Source organism: Chiloscyllium plagiosum, unplaced genomic scaffold, assembly GCF_037043375.1.
Source record: "Chiloscyllium plagiosum isolate Xiang-an unplaced genomic scaffold, Cpla_swu_hap1 HiC_scaffold_9, whole genome shotgun sequence".
NCBI lineage: Eukaryota > Metazoa > Chordata > Chondrichthyes > Orectolobiformes > Hemiscylliidae > Chiloscyllium > Chiloscyllium plagiosum.
Window position 1 is genome coordinate 82,957,402 of NW_028270147.1, and position 22,685 is coordinate 82,980,086.

General features: G+C 39.4%; 1 protein-coding gene across 4 annotated transcripts in view; it reads left to right on the forward strand.

Moving 5' to 3' along the window:
• The window catches only part of suco (SUN domain containing ossification factor), a 57,849-nt gene extending 35,690 nt beyond the window's left edge, over positions 1-22,159 (forward strand). Inside the window, exons 12-18 of one of the 4 annotated variants that reach the window (XM_087990884.1) lie at positions 311-331; positions 7,314-7,369; positions 8,304-8,395; positions 11,329-11,394; positions 18,334-18,414; positions 19,222-19,309; positions 20,831-22,159. In XM_087990884.1, coding sequence (XP_087847010.1) covers positions 311-331; positions 7,314-7,369; positions 8,304-8,395; positions 11,329-11,394; positions 18,334-18,414; positions 19,222-19,309; positions 20,831-22,136 — 1,710 coding nt within the window. In that variant the 3' untranslated portion in view covers positions 22,137-22,159. The remainder of the gene's footprint in view (positions 1-310; positions 332-7,313; positions 7,370-8,303; positions 8,396-11,328; positions 11,395-18,333; positions 18,415-19,221; positions 19,310-20,830) is intronic. The other 3 variants (XM_087990887.1, XM_087990886.1, XM_087990885.1) reach the window with 3 other exon arrangements.
• Positions 22,160-22,685: the final 526 nt, after the last annotated feature.

Here is a 22,685-nt window from a genome sequence, read left to right on the forward strand (position 1 = left end):
CTGGAGATATTTTTATAAAGCCTTCAAAAGTGAGCAAAATTATGGTTGCATAAATTATTTCCCAGAACTAGTTCAGTTTTTAAATTTTGCTCTTGTCTTGTGTATTTTTTCTTCAGATTTGAACATCTTGATAGACATTTTGCTGTTTATTTTTATCATTCTTTCAGGTCACTTTTGAGAACATAGTATTTGGAGAAAATCTTTGAAAATTGGAATTGATTGTACTGTGAGCTTGTAGCATGTAGTGATCTATCTTGACTGTTACTACTCTTACTGACACCTTTTTTTTCCTCCCTTTCTCTTGCTTCAGATGTTCATCAAATACATAAAGGTTAGCATTATTAGAAATTAAACATGGGAAATGTTCTTTTTCAGAGGCACTCCAAACATGCATGAAATCCAGTATTGCATGCTTTTAACAATATGCATTGCTAAAATAAACATGCTTGAATAAGTGGGAATTTATATTACTGCACTTTCAGTCACTTATTATTAAGTTGCCAACTTGAAGAGCACTTCTTTAAGTATGAAAATTAATAAGGCTAATACTTCAGATGAATTGGGTCACTTACCACTAATGTTCCCATGAAATGATGGAAGCTTTAGCGCAGCATTGTGTGCTTGTAAAATACTGAATGGTGTTTTGAAAAATGCAAATGCATTTCAGTGGAACTTTGTCACATTGTGACAGTATTGGAAACAATTACCGTATTGTGTATAAACATGGCTCTATTAAAACCAATTTTTACACTTAAAAGTTTGATTTATAATGTCCTTTTTAATTTTTGAATGTATGCTGAAAACTTCCAAGTATGAATAGTCAGTAGTGTTGTCAGGCAGCTCTGAATATTTGACTTGATTTTTGCATTTCAAAAGCTAGTACTATAGCCTTCTAATTTTGTCACTGCATTTATCGAAAGCCAAATTGTTTTGGCTAGCTTAATTTTAAAGTTGTTTTTAAATTTATTTTTATCCATTTTGTTAACTTGTGAATTCTAAAATGAACCAAGTGTCCAGTACATCTGAATGCTAAAGCACTGTTTCAGTACCTACCTGCTTTTCATCAAAATGGACTCCCCTCATAGTCATCAGCTTTTCTTTCTCTTTTCTTAAAAAGAGAGCCATTTTCTGAACCAGTTGTGTAGCTGTTTATACTTTTGGGGGCAGAGTTTGTGGGGCAGCGTAATGTTATTGCTAGACTAGAAACGCGAAATATTCTGGGCACCCGGTTTCAATCTCACCATAGTTGATAGAATTTAAATTCACTGAGAATTTGGAATTAAGAATCTGATCACCGTGATCGTCATTATTAGATTATCAGATGAAATTGTTAATTACTGGAAAACCCCAATGTGGAAACTGCTGTCTTTCACTACTTTAGTAAACACGTAACTTCACACCCACAGCACTCTGTCTGGTAACTGACCATTCCTAAAAATGCCTAGATGGCAATAAATGTTGACCCAGCTATCAATGTTCACATCTTGTAAATGAGATTTTTTTAAAAGAGATGTTTGCAAGCATGTAACATTCAAGAATATCTGTGCTCCTCTTTTCAAGTTTTTTGAAAGGAACCAAATATGATCATCTTTCACAGAACATACTTACGCGAGCCATTTTATAAACTGACTCATCAGGGTGCTCCTTTTAAAAAGGCGCATGCGAAATCTTGCCATTCTTCGAAACTCCATGATTCAGATTTTACTTTGCATAATATTTCAATTAATTATTTTGAACTGTGATCTGATTTTTAATTTATCCAAACTCTGATTCATCAGTTGAAATTCATTTTAGTGCTGTAGATAAATATGTTCCGAAACACTCAATTCAATAAGTAACTCACCATAGCTTATTTAAACCCAAGTCTTGCAGCTTCCAATGAGCTTGCTATGATTTAAGTCTCATACTTTTTGTGTATTTAAGTTTATAGTGAGTGTTTGAGATGAGTAGCAAAGACCGTTATCGCTTGTAGAAGGTTGTGTTTCTAAGCTTTATTATACATCAAAGCAGTTGTGAATCTCATGGTTTGACTTACTAAGTAAATGTCTGAAGGTCTGGATAATCCAAGATGGAGGATGGGAAAAATTTCTGGCTTTAACAAGCTGCTCCTTTTGAGGTATTTTAGGTGGTGATGGTAATTTCCTTGAATTTCAGGCGAAGCAATTACTGTTTTATATGCTGTTGCAATTGTTTTGGAACTTTGGGGGCAAAAGTCAAAACCGCCCTTTTAAAAGGGAGAAAGACAAAGGCAGCAAATGGGCAGCACGGTGGCACAGTGGTTAGCACTGCTGCCCTACAGTGCCAGACACCCAGGTTCAATTCCCGCCTCAGGCGACTGTGTGGAGTTTGCACATTCTCCCCGTATCTGCGTGGGTTTCCTCCAGGTGCTCTGGTTTCCTCCCACAATCCAAGAATGTGCAAGTTAGGTGAATTGGCCATGCTAAATTGCCTGTAGTGATGGGTAAAGGGGTAAATGTAGGGGAATGGGTTTGGGTGGGTTGCTCTTTGGAGGGTCGGTGTGGAATTGTTGGGTCGAAGGGCCTGTTTCCACACTAAGTAATCTATAAAAAAAAAGTACATGGTCTGTAAGGGAGAGAGAGGAAGAACCCCCTGCGAACTGACAGCAGTGAATCTGCGCAGTTACTGCCTTTGCGATTTGAATTCGCGTATCACTGGACATCGGAATGTCTAGGAAAACTTGAACAAACTGAAATTCTCAACTGATCTTGGAGAAACCTGTTTGGGAGAGGTCACAGCTCAAAAACAGATAAGTAAATAGTTTGAAGTATAGCCTTGCTCTAAATCTATAATAGTGAATAGAGTGGGTTCTTTGTTTTTATTGGGATCTATCTCTTGATTAAACCATAAGTATTAAGTTAGCCTGGAGCAGTGTTTTGTAGAACAATACGAGGTGCTATTTTATGGGTCTGTAGATTGGAAGGAGCAAAATGTCTTTAGTGTGATATGCTGCTCTTGTCAGATGTGAGAGTTTCTGGAGTGTTTATGGGTTACTGAGGATTATATCTGTAATAAATGTCATTGGTTGCGAATTCTGTCAGATTAAATAGATCAGTTGAAGTGACGTAGGCAATGAGGAATTTACAAGAGCTAGTTGATGTGATGAATGGCAGTTGTAGGAAGGGAGAAAAGCTGCAGAAACAGTTTAGGTAGATGGGTTAACTCCAAGAAAAGTGAGGTAGGTAATTAGTACAGGAGTCTTCTGTGGCTATCCCCATTTCAAACAGGTATGCTGTCTTCAAAAATATAGGGGGCGATGGACTTTCAGGGGAACGTAGCACGAACAGCCAGGTTTGTAATATCAAGACTGGCTCTAATGTAATGAGGGGTACATTGGGTTCCAAGTGATTGATTTTTGTGTTGGGGGACTCCCGAGGGGCACCAACAGATGTTTCTGTGGCCAGCAGCAAAAAAATCAATGGTGTTGCCTCCTGGGTGCCAGGATCAAGAATGTCTCAGGGTGCAGAATATTCTCAAAGGGGAGAGGGACCAGCAGGAGGTCATTGTACACATTGGTACCAATGACATAGGAAGGGAAAAGGATGAGATTCTCAACGGAGAATATAGAAAGTTAGGAATTTTAAAAAGAAGGTCCCTGAGGGTAGTAATATCTGGATCACTCCTGGTGCTCTGATCTCGTGAAGGTAAGAATAGGAGGATAGAGCAGATGAATACATGGCTGACGAGCTGGTGTATGAGAGAAGGATTCACATTTTTGGATTATGGAATCTCTTCTGGGGTAGAAATGACCTGTACAAGAAGGACTGCAGGGGACTATTGGAAGGGGACTAAGATAGTGGCAGGGAGATTTGCTAGCTATTTGGGAGGATTTAAACTAGCAAGGTATGGGGCGGGGTGGGGTGGGAAGGAGATCAATCTGAGACAGGTACAGTTGAGAAAAGAAGCAAGTCAAACAGACAGGGCAGGCAGAAACAAAGAGAACAAAGGGCTGATAAATGCAGTTTAGTTTAATTTCAATGCAAGGGGCCTAACCGGGAAGGCAGATGAACTTGGCATGGTTAGGAACTTGGGACTGGGATATCATAGCAATTACAGAAACATGGCTCATGGTGAACAGGACTGGCAGCTTAATGTTCCAGGATATAATTGCTACAGGAAAGATAGAAAGAGGGAGTGGCAAGAGAGGAGGTGGAGTGGTGTTTTGGATAAGGGATAGCATTACAGCTGTACTGAGGGAGGATATGCCCGGAAATATGTCCAGAGATGTAATTTAGGTAGAACTGAGAAATAAGAAAGGGATGATCATCTTAGTGGGGATTGTATTATAGACCCCTAACAGTCAGGGGGAAACTGAGAAACAAATTTGCAAGGAGATCTGTTATCTGTAAGAATAATAGGGTGGTTATGGTAAGGGATTTTAACTTTGCAAATATAGACTGGGACTGCCGTAAGGGTTAAGGGTTTAGATGGAGAGGAATTTTTCAGTGTACAAGACAATTTTCTGATTCAGTATATGGATTTATCTACTCGAAGGTGCAAAACTTAATCTACTCTTTGGGAAATAAGGCAGGGCAAGGTGACTGAGGTCAGTGCGGGAGCGCTTTCAGGCCAGCGACCATAATTCTATTCATTTTAAAATAATGATGGAAAAGGATAGACCATATCTAACAGCTGAAGTTCTGAATTGAAGGAAGGCTAGTTTTGATGGTATTAGGCAAGAACTTTTAAAAAGCTGATTGGTTGCAGATTTTTGCGAATAAAGGGGCGACTGGAAAATGGGAAGCCTTCAGAAATGAGATAGCAAGAATCCAAAGACAGTATATTCTTGTTAGGGTGAAAGGAAAGGCTGGTAGGTATAGGGAATGCTGGATGAAGAGAGAAATTGAGGGTTTGGTTAAGAAACTAAAGGAAGCATATGTCGGGTATAGACTGGAGAGATCAAGTGAATCCTTAGAGTATAAAGGCAGTAGGAGTATACTTAAGAGGGAAATCAGGAGGGCAATTAGGGTACATAGCTTTAGCAAATAGGGTCAAGGAGAATCCAAAGGGTTTTTACAAATATGTTAAGAGCAAAAGGGTAACTAGGGAGCAAATGGGGCCCCTCAAAGATCAGGAGAATCGACATTTTGGGCTTAAGCCATTCATCAGGCTTATGCCCAAAACGTCAGTTCTCTTCCTTGGAGGCTGCTTGACCTGCTGTGCTTTTCCAGCACTACAGTCTCGACTCTCTGAGCTCAGCATCTGCGGTCCTCACTTTCTCCTCCCTCAAAGATCAGCAAGGCAGCCTGTGTGGAGCCGCAGGAGATGGGGGAGATACTAAATGAGTATTTCGCATCAGTCTTTACTGTGGAGAAGGACATGGAAGGTATAGTATGTAGGGAAATAAATGGTGACAGCTCGCAAAATGTTGCATATTATAGAGAGGAAGTGCTGGATTTCTTGAAAGACATAAGTGGATAAATCCCCAGGACCTGATCAGGTGTACCCAAAACTGACAGAAGCGAGGGAAGTGATTGCTGAGCCCCTTGCTGAGATATTTGTATCATCGATAGTCACAGGTGAGATGCCGGAAAACTGGAGGTTGGCTAACATGGTGCCACTGTTTAAGAAGGGTGGTAAGGACAAGCCAGGGAACTATAGACCAGTGAGCCTGACTTCAGTGGTGGGCAAGCTGTTGGAGGGAACCCTGAGGGACAGGATGTACATGTATTTGGAAAGGCAAGGATTGAGTAGGGCTTGTCAACATGGCTTTGTGCATGGGAAATAATGTCTCATGAACTTGATTGAGTTTTTTGAAGAAGTAACAAAGATGATTGAGGGCAGAGCAGTGGACGTGATCTATGTGGACTTCAGTAAGGCATTCGACCAGGTTCCCTATGGGAGACTGGATAGCAAGGTTAGATCTCGTGGCATACAAGGAGAATATTTGGATATAAAACTGGCTCAAAGGTAGAAGACAGCGGGTGGCGGTAAAGGGTTATTTTTCAGACTGGAGGCCTGTGACCAGTGGAGTGTCACAAGGACCGGTGCTGGGTCCTCCACTTTTTGTCATTTACATAAATGATTTGGATATGAACATAGGAGATATAGTTAGTAAGTTTGCAGAAGACACCAAAATTGGAGGTGTAGTGGACAGTGAAGAAGGTTACCTCCCATTACAATGGGATCTGGGCCAAATGTGCCAATGGGCTGAGGAGTGGCGGATGGAGTTTAATTCAGATAAATGCAAGGTACTGCAGTTTGGGAAAGCAAATCTTAGCAGGACTTATACAGTTAATGGTAAGGTCCTAGGGAATGTTGCTGAACGAAGAGACCTTGGAGTTCAGGTTCATAGCTCCTTGAAAGTAGTGTCGTAGGTAGATAGGATAGTGAAGGTGGTGTTTTGGTATGCTTTCCTTTATTGGTCAGAGCATTGAGGATAGGAGTTGGGAGGTCATGTTGCAGCTGGACAGGACAGTGGTTAGGCCACTGTTGGAATACTGTGTGCAATTCGGGTCTCCTTCCTGTTGGAAGGATGTTGTGAAACTTGAAAGGGTTCAAAAAAGACTTACAAGAATGTTGCTAGACTTGGGGGATTTGAGCTATAGGGAGAGGCTAAATAGGCTGCAGCTGTTTTCCCTAGAGCGTCGAAGGATGAGGGGTGACTTAAGAGGTTTATCAAGTCATGAGGAACATGGATAGGATAAATAGACAAAGTCTTTTCCCTGGGATGTGGAGTTCAGAACGAGAGGGCATAGGTTTAGGGTGAAGGGAAAAATATGAGAGACCTGAGGGGCAATGTTTTCACACAGGGTGGCATGTATATGGAATGAGTGACCACAGGAAATGATGGGTCTGGTACAATTACAGCATTTAAAAGGTATCTGGGTGGGTGTATGAATAGGAAGAGTTTAGAGGGATATGGGCAAGTGCTGGCAAATGGGACTAGATTAGGTTAGGATATCCGGTTGGCATGGATGTGTTTGACCAAAGAGTTTGTTTCCATACTGTACATCGCTATGACCTTAATTTCACTTTTCATCTCCATGTTCTCAAAGTAATAAAATTACAATTTTTGTGAGAAGCTTTCACATCTATTAAACTGGAGAACCTCTTTATACAAACATACTGACATTGCAAGACTGGTTCAATACAAATGTTTACCGTCTTGCAATTGTTTCCTTTTTTGTTTGTTTTCACAAGTTTCACTTGAAGTAACATGTTTTCTGTTTTTACAAATATTGTTCTGGTGATTATTTAATTTTGGAATTTATTCACAAGTACTTTCACCATTTTTCTTTTAAAAGCTTGTTTGATTTGTTGGCTAATGCTAATTCAGTATTTCTGTTTTCTAGGTGGAATTAGTGTCGCACTTTGGGTCAGAACACTTCTGTCCCCTTAGCCTCATAAGGTAAGACAATACTTGAGCTTTATTGACTGCCTGATCCTGTTTTGCTTTTCTTTAAAAAAAATCACACTAGTGTCTTTCCTTAAGATTGCTGCGTGGGGAAAAGGGTTGAGCATCTGATTTCATTGTGTTAGTTGTCCAATGAGAAACAAGTGCCCAGTGGAATGTAGCTGCAGTGAAGACTAACGTTGACCAAAATGCAGCTTTGTTGTTTGATTGAGATAAACTTGGTAATTTTCTACATTTCAAGTGCACCACATGAAGGTTTTAAATGCCGGCAGATTCCAAGAAATGAAACATGTCCCAGTGAAATAGTATGTGAGACTTGTCTAAACTGTACACTTTGGCGGTTACCTGCTGCTTTTTGCTGACAAGGTTGCAATGTTATTTAATGTATAACTCTCTTACTTTTGAAACCGTCTTATTTAGCTTCTGGTTACTTGATAACTCAGTTTGAAAATCATTTAAGATACAAAGACCGAAGAATTGGAGGAGGAAAAACCCAAAGAATTTAAGCAATGCACAAATTGAATCTAAAAGTTTCAATCAATTGCTTGCTTTATGAAAGTTGAGTTAACTCTGCTTTCCTGCAACTTATTTTCTTGCTTCCTTCCCTTTTGTAAATAAGAGGGCTAACAGTAGAACACCATGTGACTGAGCTGAAAATGTGTTGCTGGAAAAGCGCAGCAGGTCAGGCAGCATCCAGGGAACAGGAGAATCCACCTGAAGAAGGGCTTATGCCCGAAACGTCGATTCTCCTGTTCCCTGGATGCTGCCTGACCTGTGCTTTTCTAGCAACACATTTTCAGCTCTGATCTCCGGCATCTGCAGACCTCACTTTCTCCTCAAAGATTTCAACCATGTGACTGAGGGTTTGGTGGCTTATTGGCTGATGTTCTTGAACCGTTTTGCACTAATGCCAGTCAACTTTGTGCAGGGTGTTTGGTACCAGCATGGTGGAGGAATATGAAGAAATTGCAGAATCGCAGTACAACACAGAACGCCTTGAATATCTTGATGAAGATTATGGTATGTCGTTCTTTAAATGTTATCTCCTATCTTCATGAAAGTTTACTGTTAGTGACCTATGAGATGTTAAAGGAAGTTAATTCAACCTTCTGCTTGAAATTTAATTTCTCTTTAATTTTTCACTGTATGATCACTAGCTTTAGTAAGTTAAAACTGCAAATATGGTTTTTAACTTTTGTCTTTGTAACTTGAAATGATCCCATTGCTGCAAGGTGATTTTAGCTACTGGCCTGATTTTAATGACCTGTAAAACATTAGCTATGGCAGACAAATTGAAATAAGTGTCGAACACTTTTTTTTTAAAAACCTTGAGTTTAAAAAAAAAAGCTTCATTTAAAGGGGATGTTGGTAAGCTCAGTTGGCCAAATGGCTGGTTTTTAACTCCGTGATGCCAGTGTTGTATGGGACTATTCCTGCATTGGCTCAGTTTACCATGAAGGATTCTCCTTCTCCCCTCATTTGAGGCGTGATGAACCTTAAGTTAAATCATTAATCACCTCTTTCACAGAACAGTCCCATGTTCTGGTAATAATATGGTGACTTAACGTTTTTACCCTTTTTTTTGTTTTCTTTTAAAATCCTGTTTTTGCGGAGAAGTTATACATGCAAGGTGCTTAAAGGTTGGTTTTAAAAGTGTATTTCTTTATGTAGTCAGGATTGTCCAGCAAATGTTAACTTGCAGAATCTCATCTAATGTTAGATACTCTTGCTCTGAAGTCAATTGTTAATTGCTATTAACTCTATTTTCTATATCGATGGTTTACTTGTCAAACTAAAAGCACTTCTGTCATACAGTATGAAATGTTTGTTTGTTTTTTGTCCTTTTTTTGTTATCTTGGTGAATTATCCTGATGAATGCAAGATGAAAAGCCTTGACACAATGTTTTCTCACCAGTACTGGAGCTGCTGTTATGTAGTAAAGCATGACAACCAGCTGACATGCAAAATAGGATTCAGAAGCGATAATGAGCTGTTGGTTCAGGGATTATTCTTAACTAGAGCATAAATGTGTCTCCCTCTTTTTTTCGGTCATATTGAGCCATTGGACCTGATGGCAACGGGTAGTAGTTTAAAGTCTTGCTTAAAAGATTGCATCTTGAACAGTGCAGTATTCATGGAGTGTATGTCCAAGTGTGGGTCAAGATTTTTCTGGTCTCTGGCTTGATTGAGAAGTGCATCCTATAATTGAGTCAAGAATGATGCAGTTTATTTAAGACGATTGACTAGCTAAGTGAAGTCATGTAACATTGTATTTTAAAATTTTTTCGCCTAATGAATTGATTTTGGGTTGGAAGTTCCAATATTAAATTTTGAAATCGTCTTTTCTGTAATTGGAGCAGAATTAAATGATTCTTTTGTATCTCACGTCTAAGGGGAGTGTTGTCACTCATTAGAGTACACATTGATTTCTATAAGCCAGTTAAAGGTATGAGCTTACTGAAAAGCAGGAAAATGGTTAAGGGAAGTGAGAGATTCTTCAAATTTGCTTCTTTTGCACTTGAGATCTTTTGAATAAACATATGTATAGAAAGTGAGGCAATACAAAACTTTCTTCAAAAGTGATTTTTAATCTGAACTATGACTTGAAATTATTTCTAGTACTGGGGAGTATGCCGTACCCAGGTTTTTTAATATAACTTGAAGGCAAAGCACTCATTTAGAAGTATAGCTTTTCTTTCCCCCTCCTTGCATCCACTCACCTAATGTTTTCTAAACACCATTTTTAATATGATAAAATACAGTTAATTACTTGTTTTGGTTCATGACCTTTTCAAATGTGCTTAAGTTAGGTAAATATCCTAGTGGGCAGCTGGAGAATGGGAAGAAGGACTTTTGTCGTGGAGTAAGCACTTTCTCTTCAATAAAGATGGTAGCTCATCCAAGTAGTCTTCTGAAAATAAGATGAGATGCAATATATCTGTGCATAACAATTTCTTGTTTGAGTTCTTGGTCACCAATTAGACATGCTATTTTGAATCGTGGGAAAAAGCCAGTCACTGGAGAAATTTAGTGGATCTAGCAGCATCTGTGTGGAGAGCAAGCAGGGGTAACGTTTCAAGTTCAGTGGCCCTTCTTTGGAGCTGGAACTTTTATACCAATACAGAAAGTAGAATGATGGCTTAAGCTTAAATTATATCGATAAGGGAAACAAATATGTAAATTATCAAAAAATGGATCTCGTCTGTCATATTTGAGCTTCACTTGACCATCCCCTAATCTTCAATATATTGACATTGATAATAGAGGGGGTGATGTTAAAAAACATTGGAACTTAAGAGTCACTTAATGCAAATGTGACAGTTCAGGAAGTTCAGTCCGAAATGTTTTCCTCTCCACGGGTGTTACCAAAACTGAGCGAATGTTTCCAGTGTTTTCTGTTCGTTCTTATTTTCCAGCATCCTCTGTATACTTTGCTTTTTTTCTGGCAGTCATTGGCTGCTTTTTTCATTTAGACCACATGAACACACCGACTACTCATTCAACGCCCATGAGTTTTGATGGGCTAATGATTGCACTGCCTGGGAAATTGTAGAAAGCAGTTGGTTAAGTGATGAACTTTGAAAGTCTACTTAGTGACGGGGCCTTGATAAGAAATGAGAATGACCTTATACAAACAGCTTGTTCTTGCTTCAGGAAAAGTGTCAGCTTTCTTTGTTTCCTGTTTGTGCTTGGATTTTGGCAGCATGTGATTGCATTTGTTTTCCAGAGTCTTGAAATTGAGTCTGGGCTAATGGAAAGCAAAATTACCAAATGCATTTGTTTCAAAAAATGGAGAATGGCTTTATGTACTGCGTTTATACCTACTGTGTGGAGATTTAAGTCCTGAAGGAATTTTGAAAGCTGTGTTCTTCAACTAGCAGCTTATGCGCTTGATGCTATCTAATGTATGCATGTAGCTGTTGTGAAAATGTATTATCGTTGCTGTCAAACAGATTACCCACTGGATTATGGTACCAGAGAAGAAAAATCCTCAAAAAACCTTCTTGGTTCAGCCACAAGTGAGTTTTTAATCAATTTTGTTATTCCCCATTTTGATCTGTCATACAGTAAAGGGTGAATTTCAAAAATTTTGACTGCGAACCATAGCCTTGTATTTGGGTCTTAAGAAATCTCCTCTTCCCTTTGTCTCCACCCAGAGCCCTGAAGTTAAAAGTTTGTTCGTCATTTTTGCCCCTCACCTTGTTCCGAGGTTATCATATATTTTGTTCAGTCTTCCAGCTTGTATGCTTGCTGAGTTATGCATTCATGTGAAACTGAGTGCAGAATATCAGTGCTTGACCAGTGCAATATATCATGGTCCCCATTTCTCGTTTCAAAACTTGGTATTTCTCAAGGTTAGAGTGTGCAAAAATTTCCTCCCTTTTTGGAAAGAAAGATGAGGGGGGAAAAATATCGACTAGTTAACCTACCCCTAACTGGGCTGGCTAGTTGGCTCAAGAAATTGAGTCCAGTTTTCTACATTGGATCTAATTAGGAAATGCTGTAATGCTCTTGTAATACTGGATTGTGAGTGCCAAAGAAAAATGTTATGTCGTTGAGGCAAAATAATTTTTGAGATCACCCTTCAGGAGACTTTGACATGAAGTTCATTACAGTTTCTTAGTCTATGGAGGATTACCAGATTACTGACATTTATAGGGCCATTGCTTTCAGACATTTGTTTAAATCATCATCTTTTTCTAAAAGATGTGACATTTTGCCAATCTATTAACGTATATCTTCATGACATTATAAATACTGATTTGTCATAATTTAAATTCTTTTGAAAACAAATGTTTGGAGATTTTAAATATGTAATATTGAAGTATTGCTTCATAATACAGCTGATTATCAGTGAAAACATGCGTTTAAGGAATTTTTACTTAACCAAAAAAAAAATTTGAATTCTGTACACGCCAATACTTTGTGTGGAAAAGCCTGGATTTAGATTTAACTTTACTCAATTTATGAAACTAGAGCAAAAATTGTGGTTCATAGATGTTACTATGGCATTCATCAAAAATGACTCCAAGGTTTATTCATTTTTTGAATTTTAATTAAGAAAACTGGAGTTTATTTTAAAGTTACGTAACAGTAGAATTAGTCCCTACTTGTTTTTTGTACTTCAGTTTTGTCAAACCTGCTAAGGGCAATTTTATCAGACATTTGGTTTCTTTAATATCAGATAAGATGGATATGACTTTAAATGTTTGTGGTTCCAAAATGTGCAAGTGTGTTTGGTTGTTGTCCAGTAAGGCATATTTATATTGATTTTTGAAAATCAAAATATCACATTTGCGCTCTTATTGGTATTAAGCTTGGCTAAACTAGATCAGCCAAATGGCTTAGTAATAGACCCAAAAATCTAAATTAACTGATGCTAGCTAGTACTGTGCGAAGGTGGTTGGAATTGGCGATATCATCCCAAAGTAGACATGAAAGTTATTTTCCCTGCAGTTGATCAATACCCTGATCAAAAGTCTAGCTCAAATGAGGACAAACCTCTATTGCCTGTGATCTTCCCTGTGGTAACAACAGCTTTTTGTGCTTTTTGATTTCAAACTTAGGGCTATGTAGTAGCAGGAACTCAACAAATAATGAACACCTTGGCAATGCAGAGCAGCAAATTAGTAAGAGAACTGGATGTGGCAAGGTGAATAGGATTAGGGCAGTCAACTCTTGTTTGGAAGATACCAATCCCACTGGTTAGAACATAGAACATAGAAGAATACAGCGCAGTACAGGCCCTTCGGCCCTCGATGTTGCGCCGATCCAAGCCCACCTAACCTACACTAGCCCACTATCCTCCATATGCCTATCCAATGCCTGCCTAAATGCCCATAATGAGGGAGAGTCCACCACTGCTACTGGCAGGGCATTCCATGAACTCACGACTCGCTGAGTAAAGAACCTACCCCTAACATCTGTCCTATACCTACCCCCCCCCTTAATTTAAAGCTATGCCCCCTCGTAATAGCTGACTCCATACGTGGAAAAAGATTCTCACTGTCGACCCTATCTAAACCCCTAATCATCTTATACACCTCTATCAAGTCACCCCTAAACCTTCTTTTCTCCAATGAAAACAACCCCAAGTGCCTCAGCCTTTCCTCATACGATCTTTCTACCATACCAGGCAACACCCTGGTAAACCTCCTCTGCACCCGTTCCAGTGCCTCCACATCCTTCCTATAGTATGGCGACCAAAACTGCACACAATACTCCAGATGTGGCCGCACCAGAGTCTTATACAACTGCAACATGATCTCAGTACTCCGGAACTCAATTCCTCTACCAATAAAAGCCAGTATGCCATATGCCTTCTTCACCGCACTATTTACCTGGGTGGCAACTTTCAAAGATTTGTGTACATGGACACCAAGATCCCTCTGCTCATCCACACTACCAAGTATCCGACCGTTAGCCCAGTACCCCATCTTTTTATTACTCTTACCAAAGTGAATCACCTCACACTTAGCTACATTGAACTCCATTTGCCACCTTTCTGCCCAGTTCTGCAGCTTATCTATATCCCGCTGTAACCTGCCACATCCTTCCTCACTGTCTACAACTCCTCTGACTTTCGTATCATCCGCAAACTTACTCACCCAACCTTCTAACCCCTCCTCCAGGTCATTTATAAAAATGACAAACAGCAATGGTCCCAAAACAGATCCTTGCGGAACACCGCTAGTGACGGCACTCCAAGATGAACATTTGCCATGAACTACTACCCTCTGTCTTCTTCCAGCCAGCCAACTCCTAATCCAAACCTTCAACTCCCCCTCAATGCCATACCTCCGTATTTTTTGCAGTAGTCTACCACGGGGAACCCTTATCAAACGCCTTACTAAAATCCATATACACCACATCTTCTGCTTTCCCCTCGTCCACCTCCTTAGTCACCTTCTCAAAGAATTCAATAAGGTTTGTGAGGCACGACCTGCCCTTCACAAAACCATGCTGACTATCCTTGATCACATTATTCCTATCCAGATGTTCATAAATCCTATCCCTTACAATTCTCTCTAAGATTTTGCCCACAACAGAAGTGAGACTCACCGGCCTATAGTTACTAGGGTTATCCCTACTCCCCTTCTTGAACAAGGGAACCACATTTGCTAGCCTCCAATCTTCTGGCACTACTCCTGTAGACAACGAGGACATAAAAATCAAGGCCAATGGCTCTGCAATCTCTTCCCTTGCTTCCCAGAGAATCCTAGGATAAATGCCATCAGGCCTAGGGGACGTATCTGTTTTCACCCTTTTCCAGAATTTCCAACACCTCTTCTCTACATACCTCAAAGTCATCCATTCTACTTAATTGTGACTCAGTACTCACATTGACAACAATGTCCTGTTCCTGATTGAATACTGACGAAAAGTATTCATTCAGTGTCTCCCCAATCTCTTCAGCCTCCACACGCAACTTCCCACTACTATCCTTGACTGGACCTATTCCTACCCTAGTCATTCTTTTATTCCTGACATACCTATAGAAAGCCTTGGGGTTTTCCCTAATCCTACCAACTAAGGACCTTTCATGTCCCCTCCTTGCTGATCTTAGCTCTCTCTTCAGGTCCTTCCTGCCTACCTTATAACTGTCAATCGCCCCAATTGAACCTTCACGCCTCATCTTTACATAGGCCGCCCTCTTCCATTTAACAAGGGATTCCAATTCCTTATTAAACCGCGGCTCCCTCACACGACCCTTTCCTCCCTGCCTGACGGGCACATACTTATCAAGGACACTCAATAGTTGCTCCTTGAACAAGCTCCACATATCAATTACACCCTTGCCTTGAAGCTTACTTTTCCAGGCCACATATCCTAAGTCATGCCTCACAGCATCATAATTTCCCTGCCCCCAGCTATAACTCTTGCCCTGTAGTGCACACTTATCCCTCTCCATCACTAGAGTAAAGGTCACCGAATTGTGGTCACTGTCCCCAAAGTGCTCACCTACCTCTAATTCTAACACCTGGCCTGGTTCATTACCCAGAACCAAATCCAGTATGGCCTCACCTCTTGTTGGCCTATCGACATATTGTGTCAGGAAACCCTCCTGCACACGTTGGACAAACACTGATCCATCTAACGAACTTGAGCTATAGCTTTCCCAATTAATATCAGGAAAGTTAAAGTCCCCCATAACAACCACCCTATTACTTTCACTCTTCTCTTGAATCATCCTCGCAATCCTTTCTTCTACGTTTCTAGGACTATTAGGAGGCCTGTAAAAAAACTCCTAACAGGGTGAGCTCACCTTTCCTATTCCTAACCTCAGCCCAAACTACCTCAGATGGCGAGTCTTCATCCATCGTCCTTTCCACAGCTGTAATACTATCTTTGACAAGCAATGCCACACCTCCCCCTCTTTTACCCCCACCTCTGACCCTACTAAAACATTTAAACCCTGGAACCTGCAACAGCCAATCCTGTCCCTGTTCTACCCATGTCTCCGTAATAGCCACAACATCAAAGTCCCAGGTACCAACCCACGCTGCAAGCTCACCTACCTTATTTCGTATACTTCTTGCATTGAAGTATACACACTTCAAACCACTTTCCTGTTTACAGGCACCCTCCTTTGAAATTGATGCCATGTTCCTAACCTCCCTACATTCCAGGTCCTGCACCCTAAAGCTACAGTCTGGGTTCCCATGCCCCTGCAGAGTTAGTTTAAACCCCCCCCAAAGCACTAGCAAACCTCCCACCAAGGATACTGGTGCCCCTCAGGTTCAGGTGAAGACCATTCTGTTTATAGAGGTCCCACCTTCCCCAGAAAGAACCCCAGTTATCCAAATACCGGAATCCCTCCCTCCTGCACCATCCCTGTAGCCACGCATTTAACTGTTCTCTCTCCCTATTCCTCGACTCTATCACGTGGCACGGGTAACAAACCAGAGACAACAACTGTTCGTTCTAACTCTGAGCTTCCAACCTAGCTCCCTGAAAGCCTGCCTAACATCCTCAGCGCTCCTCCTACCTATGTCATTGGTGCCAATGTGGACCACGACTTCGGGCTGCTCCCCCTCCCCCTTAAGGACCCGGAAAACACGATCAGAGACATCACGTACCCTTGCACCTGGGAGGCAACATACCAAACGTGAGTCTCTCTCGTTCCCACAAAACCTCCTATCTGTGCCCCGAACTATCGAGTCCCCAATTACTATTGCTCTGCTCTTCTCCACCCTTCCCTTCTGAGTAACGGGGACAGACTCCGTGCCAGAGGCCTGAGCCCCGTTACTTGCCCCTGGTAAGTCCCCCCCCCCACAAGTATCCAAAACGGTGTACTTGTTCTTGAGGGGAACGGCCGCAGGGGGTCCCTGCACTGGCTGCTTCCTCCCAGTCCCCCTCACTGTCACCCATCTATCTGCCATCTTTGGAGTTACTACTTCCCTAAAGCTCCGATCTATGACCCCCTCTGCCTCCCGAATGATCCTAAGTTCATCCAACTCCTTCTGAAGAACACGTTTAGAATTTTGTTTCCTGTTGCTTTAACTGCATTGTTGATATCACACTTAAGCTTAATGGTCTAATATGAATTATATATGTCTCTGCTTTTTTGAGATTTGCTAGTATGCATGATTCGCAGCTAAACATTATTTTTCTTGAACAGTCATGAAATGTAATGAATAATGACAGTAGCATTGATGTGACAGTGATGAGACCTGATGGAGTTAATCAGTTGAAGCGCTGCACAATGTCAGTGCCCTTTGGAATGGAAATCAGGGCATATGCAATAACCATGACACATCAAAATTCCTCTCATCCGAGAGAAATAAAGCTTTTGTATTGTGTATTGAACTTGTGTATTTGGCAAAATGGTGCACATTAGTTTTTCCATGGGTTTTAATTAAAGAAGGAATTTAGTTGTGAATCCACTCACTCTAACTATAGCATCGACATTTTGCAGGTGCTAATTAAACCCAAGTAAAGCTAAACTTTACTTTGATACCTAAAATTCTTTCTGAAGCTATCTGTCAATCCTTGAATTCTGCATGTAGTTGCAAGTTTATCTTCTAAATGTTTTGCCAAAGACGTGTCAAAAATGCCTTCAATGCTACTGAGAACAAAATCCTGGAAAGTACTATTTAAAGCCTTGTGTGTGTGCTGAATTTGCACTTTTGAAAATTGCTTTTAAATATGCTGTGACAATTAAATGATTGCTCCTTGACTTGGGCAACTTGCTGTGAATAGTTATCTAAGAATGTTTGTGAAAGTGGGCATTTTATAAAATGGCATTTTTCATTTAGATTATTGCATGCTAAAAGGCATGTTGCATTCAATTAGATTTTCAAAGAAATTTCATTGAAAAATGAATGAAGAGCATTTTTTGCCTTTTTGATAACTTCTCAATTGACTAAAGTCATAGTTGTTGAAGTCTACATGTTCAATTGGCATTGAGTTCTCCTCCTGTGAACATCATACAGATGCTTTTTGAGAAGACCCATCTGTGAAGGTATTTATTCCAGAGATTGGTCTTGATTTTTATCATTTTTTTTATTGTAATCATTGCTTGTTCATTTCTTTTGAGTTGGACACTTTTTTAGCATTCTGCAAGTAATGGTTCAAAATATCTTTTGTGATGCATTGAAATTGTCATTTTGCTTTAGTGAGCTATGAAATGCTTACTGTTGGTACAAATTGTAAGGTGTATTTTAATCTAAACATGCAAGCTTTTTGAATTGTGCAAATCCAGTTCACTTTGCTTAAAAATTTAAACTTTTTAAATTGTGCACTTCAGATGTTTTGTTATAAACATGTCAAAAGTATATTGCTTTCAAGTAATAAATGTTGCAGATGACCTTTCTATCCACTTGGAATGGACAACTGGATGATATCTACTCTCATTCCTTTTCTGCAATTTAAACCTAAAGATTCTGATGTTAGCATCCTATCAGTGAATCTTTTCTCAGGCAGACCTCCTTTGCAATATTACTTCTTCCTTGCAGATGCTATTCTGAATATGGTGAATATAGCTGCCAATATGCTTGGGGCTAAGAAGGAAGCAGAGCAAATGTCTCAAACAGAAGGTAACTGGATTTTAATTATGTGCATCTTCAAGAATTTTTCAGTTTAAATGTAATTCATTCCCATAACATCCTCGTTTTTTAAGAATTTGTCACCTCTTCACATGACTGAATGGTGGCCATTGCCCCAGGATTTCTTAAAATTGGAGATTCAGAAAAAACAATTGGGGGATGTCAAAAATAATACCTTTTTTGATCACATTAGTTCCAGCCATTTTTAAGGTGTGACGGCTTTCCCATTACAAATCATTTATTACAGAATAGCTTGTTGGTAAATTTTGACCAATGAGAACTTGTCCTTTTCAGACTGTAAAACTATATCTGTTGTTGATTTGATTTTAAAGGTGGTCCTTCACTATGGGGGTACATTTAGTAGAAAATGTCATGGATGAAGCTTGCAATATTTCTAGCATTAAAATTGACATATAAAGTATTCATGCCTATTTTCACATTCTCTTCTGTTTAATAACAAGTAGAAGCTTTTGAGACCATCAGACATTAGTACCTTTTTTATAACCTGCAAATTGTCTCTCAAAAATATCTAGGACTTTCAATCCTGATGTAAAATGCACAATAAATAGTTATCAAATGACTTTAAAGAAATGAACAACTTGCATTGTACTTTTTGATGCAAGTCCACTTGAATGGGCAGGCAGGGCCTTTGGCACCTCCTACCATCATACCAGACCTTCTGTTTTGTCCATCTGCCCTGAGTAACACAAACTTTGAAAACAAATGTTTCTGTTAGATTTTTGTTTTGCAAAATTTCCTGCACTGTTACAACAGTATTGGAATGTTAATATTTTTCAGTCAATGGAAGTATTAGATCTGAGAATGAAACTAGAAAATTGGATGTACCTGTGCCTGACCCTAGCCTCACCACCTCTTCAATGCCAGAGTGAGTAGTTATGATTTACGAATGCTAAAATAATGTTCCAACTTTAAAACTGTTTAATTTCATTCTCATGAGACTTATGATTTCTTGGCCGTCTTTAGTCAATGGTATGCATGGTAATCTAGAAATCAGATATAGTCAAGAAAGTTGCCTTAAGCTTGGAACTAACATTTTCTAAGGATTGAAAGGGAGGAAATTATGCAAACATCAGCATTAATTTTAGCTTTACAAAACTGGATTTGACAATTTGAAGAATTTTGATCTCTGTTCACGTTTGAACAAAGTTGTCAGCTAATTCATCCAAGACCTAGTTTGCATGGGATTTCTCAGACTAGTAATATTGAGGAATTTGATAGCATCAAGTCTTTTTTGAGTAATTTGTGGTGTAATTTCCAGCTTAAAGGAGAATAAGAACCAAGACTGGCTTAAAAAAAAAATTGAATATTGCAAACATTTTCCAAATTTGATCTCCAGTTTTGTGAAGTATAGTGCAGTCTCATGTGAATTATCAAAAAGAGGACTGCAAAGAATGAAATTAGCACTTTATAGCTATATTTGTATGCTCTAAAATGTTATGAACTGGATTAGATCAAAGTTGTTGTAAAATTATAGAATAAAGTACAGAAAGCCATTGGGTCCATTGCTCCTATGATGGCTATTGGAAACAGCAAGGCAATTAATCCCTCGTGCTCTCCTTTCTCTTTCTTCCTGTATCCTTGCAGTTTTTAGTTCTCCCAAGTGTTTATCCACACAATCTTTAAAGATATTCTGTTTAAGCCACTTTCTTTCAGGCGGTCTATTCCAAAACAATATAATCTAGTTATTTCTCTGTTATTGCTGATTCTTTTGCTAACTTGCTTAATTCTGTACTCTTTCATTTTTTGAATCATGACCTTTGCAATGAAAACGTTAATTTTATTTACATGCTGTGAAATGTGCAGAATAAGTTTAAGGCTTTCGCTGAGGATGACACATCTGCAGTTTAATTTAAATCCACTTCTTTACATTCAGTGCAGGTTTTCACATCTCAAAGCGCCATTAATCTACCAGGCTAGGGCCAAGTGCTAGAAGGCAAGATTAGAAGAGTTAGATGGTGGTTTCAACAGCAGATTTGATGGGCTGAATTTCCTTTTTTGTGCTGTAAATCTCTGAATGTATGACTCTCTTGCTTTAACTTAAACTAGAATTCTGGTTCAGTATAGTAGGTTTTATTAGCCTGTTGGATTGGAATATTTTCCTAACTTTAGACCGGTGAGACACAAGTCACAGCATTGACCACAAAAGCTGCCTGTTAAATGCATCTGTTTGGTTGTCTTATCCCCTAGGGATGGTTGAAACAGCAAAAGTAAATTTTACAGTATGATGCAGTTGGGTATTAAGCCATATTTCTAACTAGAGACCACTCTGTTTTATTCTGCATGTGATTCTCCTGATACATTAATTGTTGCTAGGTGCCAGAAAAAAATTACTGTAGTAACAAATGTGTTGTGAAATTTTAATTGATACTTTTGTGTGCATCTTTAGGCCAGACTTGGGTGATCATTCTGTAATTGAGGAAGATGGTGAACCAGAGAGAGCACCTTCTGATTCAAGTACACTCAAGGAGAGCTTAATTGTGCAGTTGGTACACGATGAAGATGAAGAATTGATGAATCGGCAGTCAACTGTCACACTTCTAAAACCCGAAGACGATGACTATGATTATAATAAAGGTTGTTGGCATGAAACTGAAACACAAATATACTGCAGTGAACTGCCCACTATTTCTTGTATTTCTAGTTTTTCTGAATATATTTACAAATGCTGCTTTCTTGTTGCGGCCCTACAACGGCAACGCAGTGTGACGTTTGTTGGTCATGAAATCATTGAACCAGTTTCAGACATCCACCAGCTTCTAACTGGGCAAGAGGAGACTTTTTTAGTAAGTGAAACAAAAGAAACGATAGAGAGTGAATTGGACAGCTTGTCGCCTGAAAAGGTGTCTACTATTAGCAATGAAAGTCAATCCAGTACTAATTTGTCTGATAACTTATTTAATCACACTGACGCTATTGAACTGGAACCCAGCCATCCTCCTCCTGCTTCTCATTCTCCTGAAGTCAGTACATCTGATATAAAATATGATGTGAAATGTACTGCTATTCTTCAAAGTTCTCATCATGGCATCACTGACAGTCTGGCTGACCAGGTCCATCTTCAGCCAGAGTTTACTGTACCTATTCTGGATCAAGGTACAGAATCTAAACTGGAAACACAAAAGGAAGCAACTAAAGGTGCAGAAGAAACTCTGCTCATATTAGAAACTGAAACTGCCAATGACACTAGTTTGGGCGTTTTATTAAATGGCTCTGTGAATGCAAACCAAGAAACTGCTCAAGTACCAATAACCCCCACAGTATCCGTATCGACAACTGATAGTGTGGTCGATCATCCAACAACTGAGATTCAGAATGAGACAGTTAGCAGTAAAAGTACCTTGGTAGAATCGGAGGTACCTTTGCCTTCAGGTTCAGATATGTCATCAGCAACAGAGATAAAAGATGAAGAACAAGCTGCGGAAGAAATCCTCCTGTCTGTTCCATCCTCAAATGGGCTTAACAGAACAGTTACTGATTTCTATGCAGAATTGCACAATGTTACTGATTTGGGATACACTAATGGGAATCAAGTACACGGATCCAACCAAAAGGAATCTGTATTTATGCGTCTCAACAACCGTATTAAAGCATTAGAAATGAACATGTCGCTGAGTAGCCGCTATCTCGAAGAGCTGAGTCAACGGTGTGTACAACACCTTTGCGGTGGTCTTTTCACTTGTAAAACATTTTGAAGTAAACAGTTTTTTTTCTTTAAGTATGGAATTTGTTTCAGTTTCATCCATGTAATTTTTTTGCATAGCGAAAAAATTAATTTGAAATTTGCTCTGTGGTAATGCTGCTGGTCAGTCAACAGTAAATTAAAACAGTATTATAAAATATTTCTCCTGATGAAGTCTTTCATCTGCTTAATGGTGTGAGGCAGATTCACTGAAGCAAAGAATTGCTGTGTTGAAGGGGTTGCTTGATCTCTTCTGTATGCACTGGCTCCATTTCCTGGCCATTCTTCTTTTTCAGATAAGATTTTTGAAGTACTTTTGAATGCTTTCAGTGAAAGCAATCTCCTAATTGGTCAGACAATGTATTCCAGACCTTAACCACTTGCTGAATGAAAATCTTTTTGTCTTGTATCTATTTACTCAAAGTACTTTTTATAAGCATATGTTTTTGCTTGTTCTTAATCCTTTAATGACTGGGAACAGTTTCCCCTATCTATTCTATCGAGGCTACCTCAGATTTTGAATGGAGAGTCCCACAGCACAGAATCAGACACTTTTTTTTTG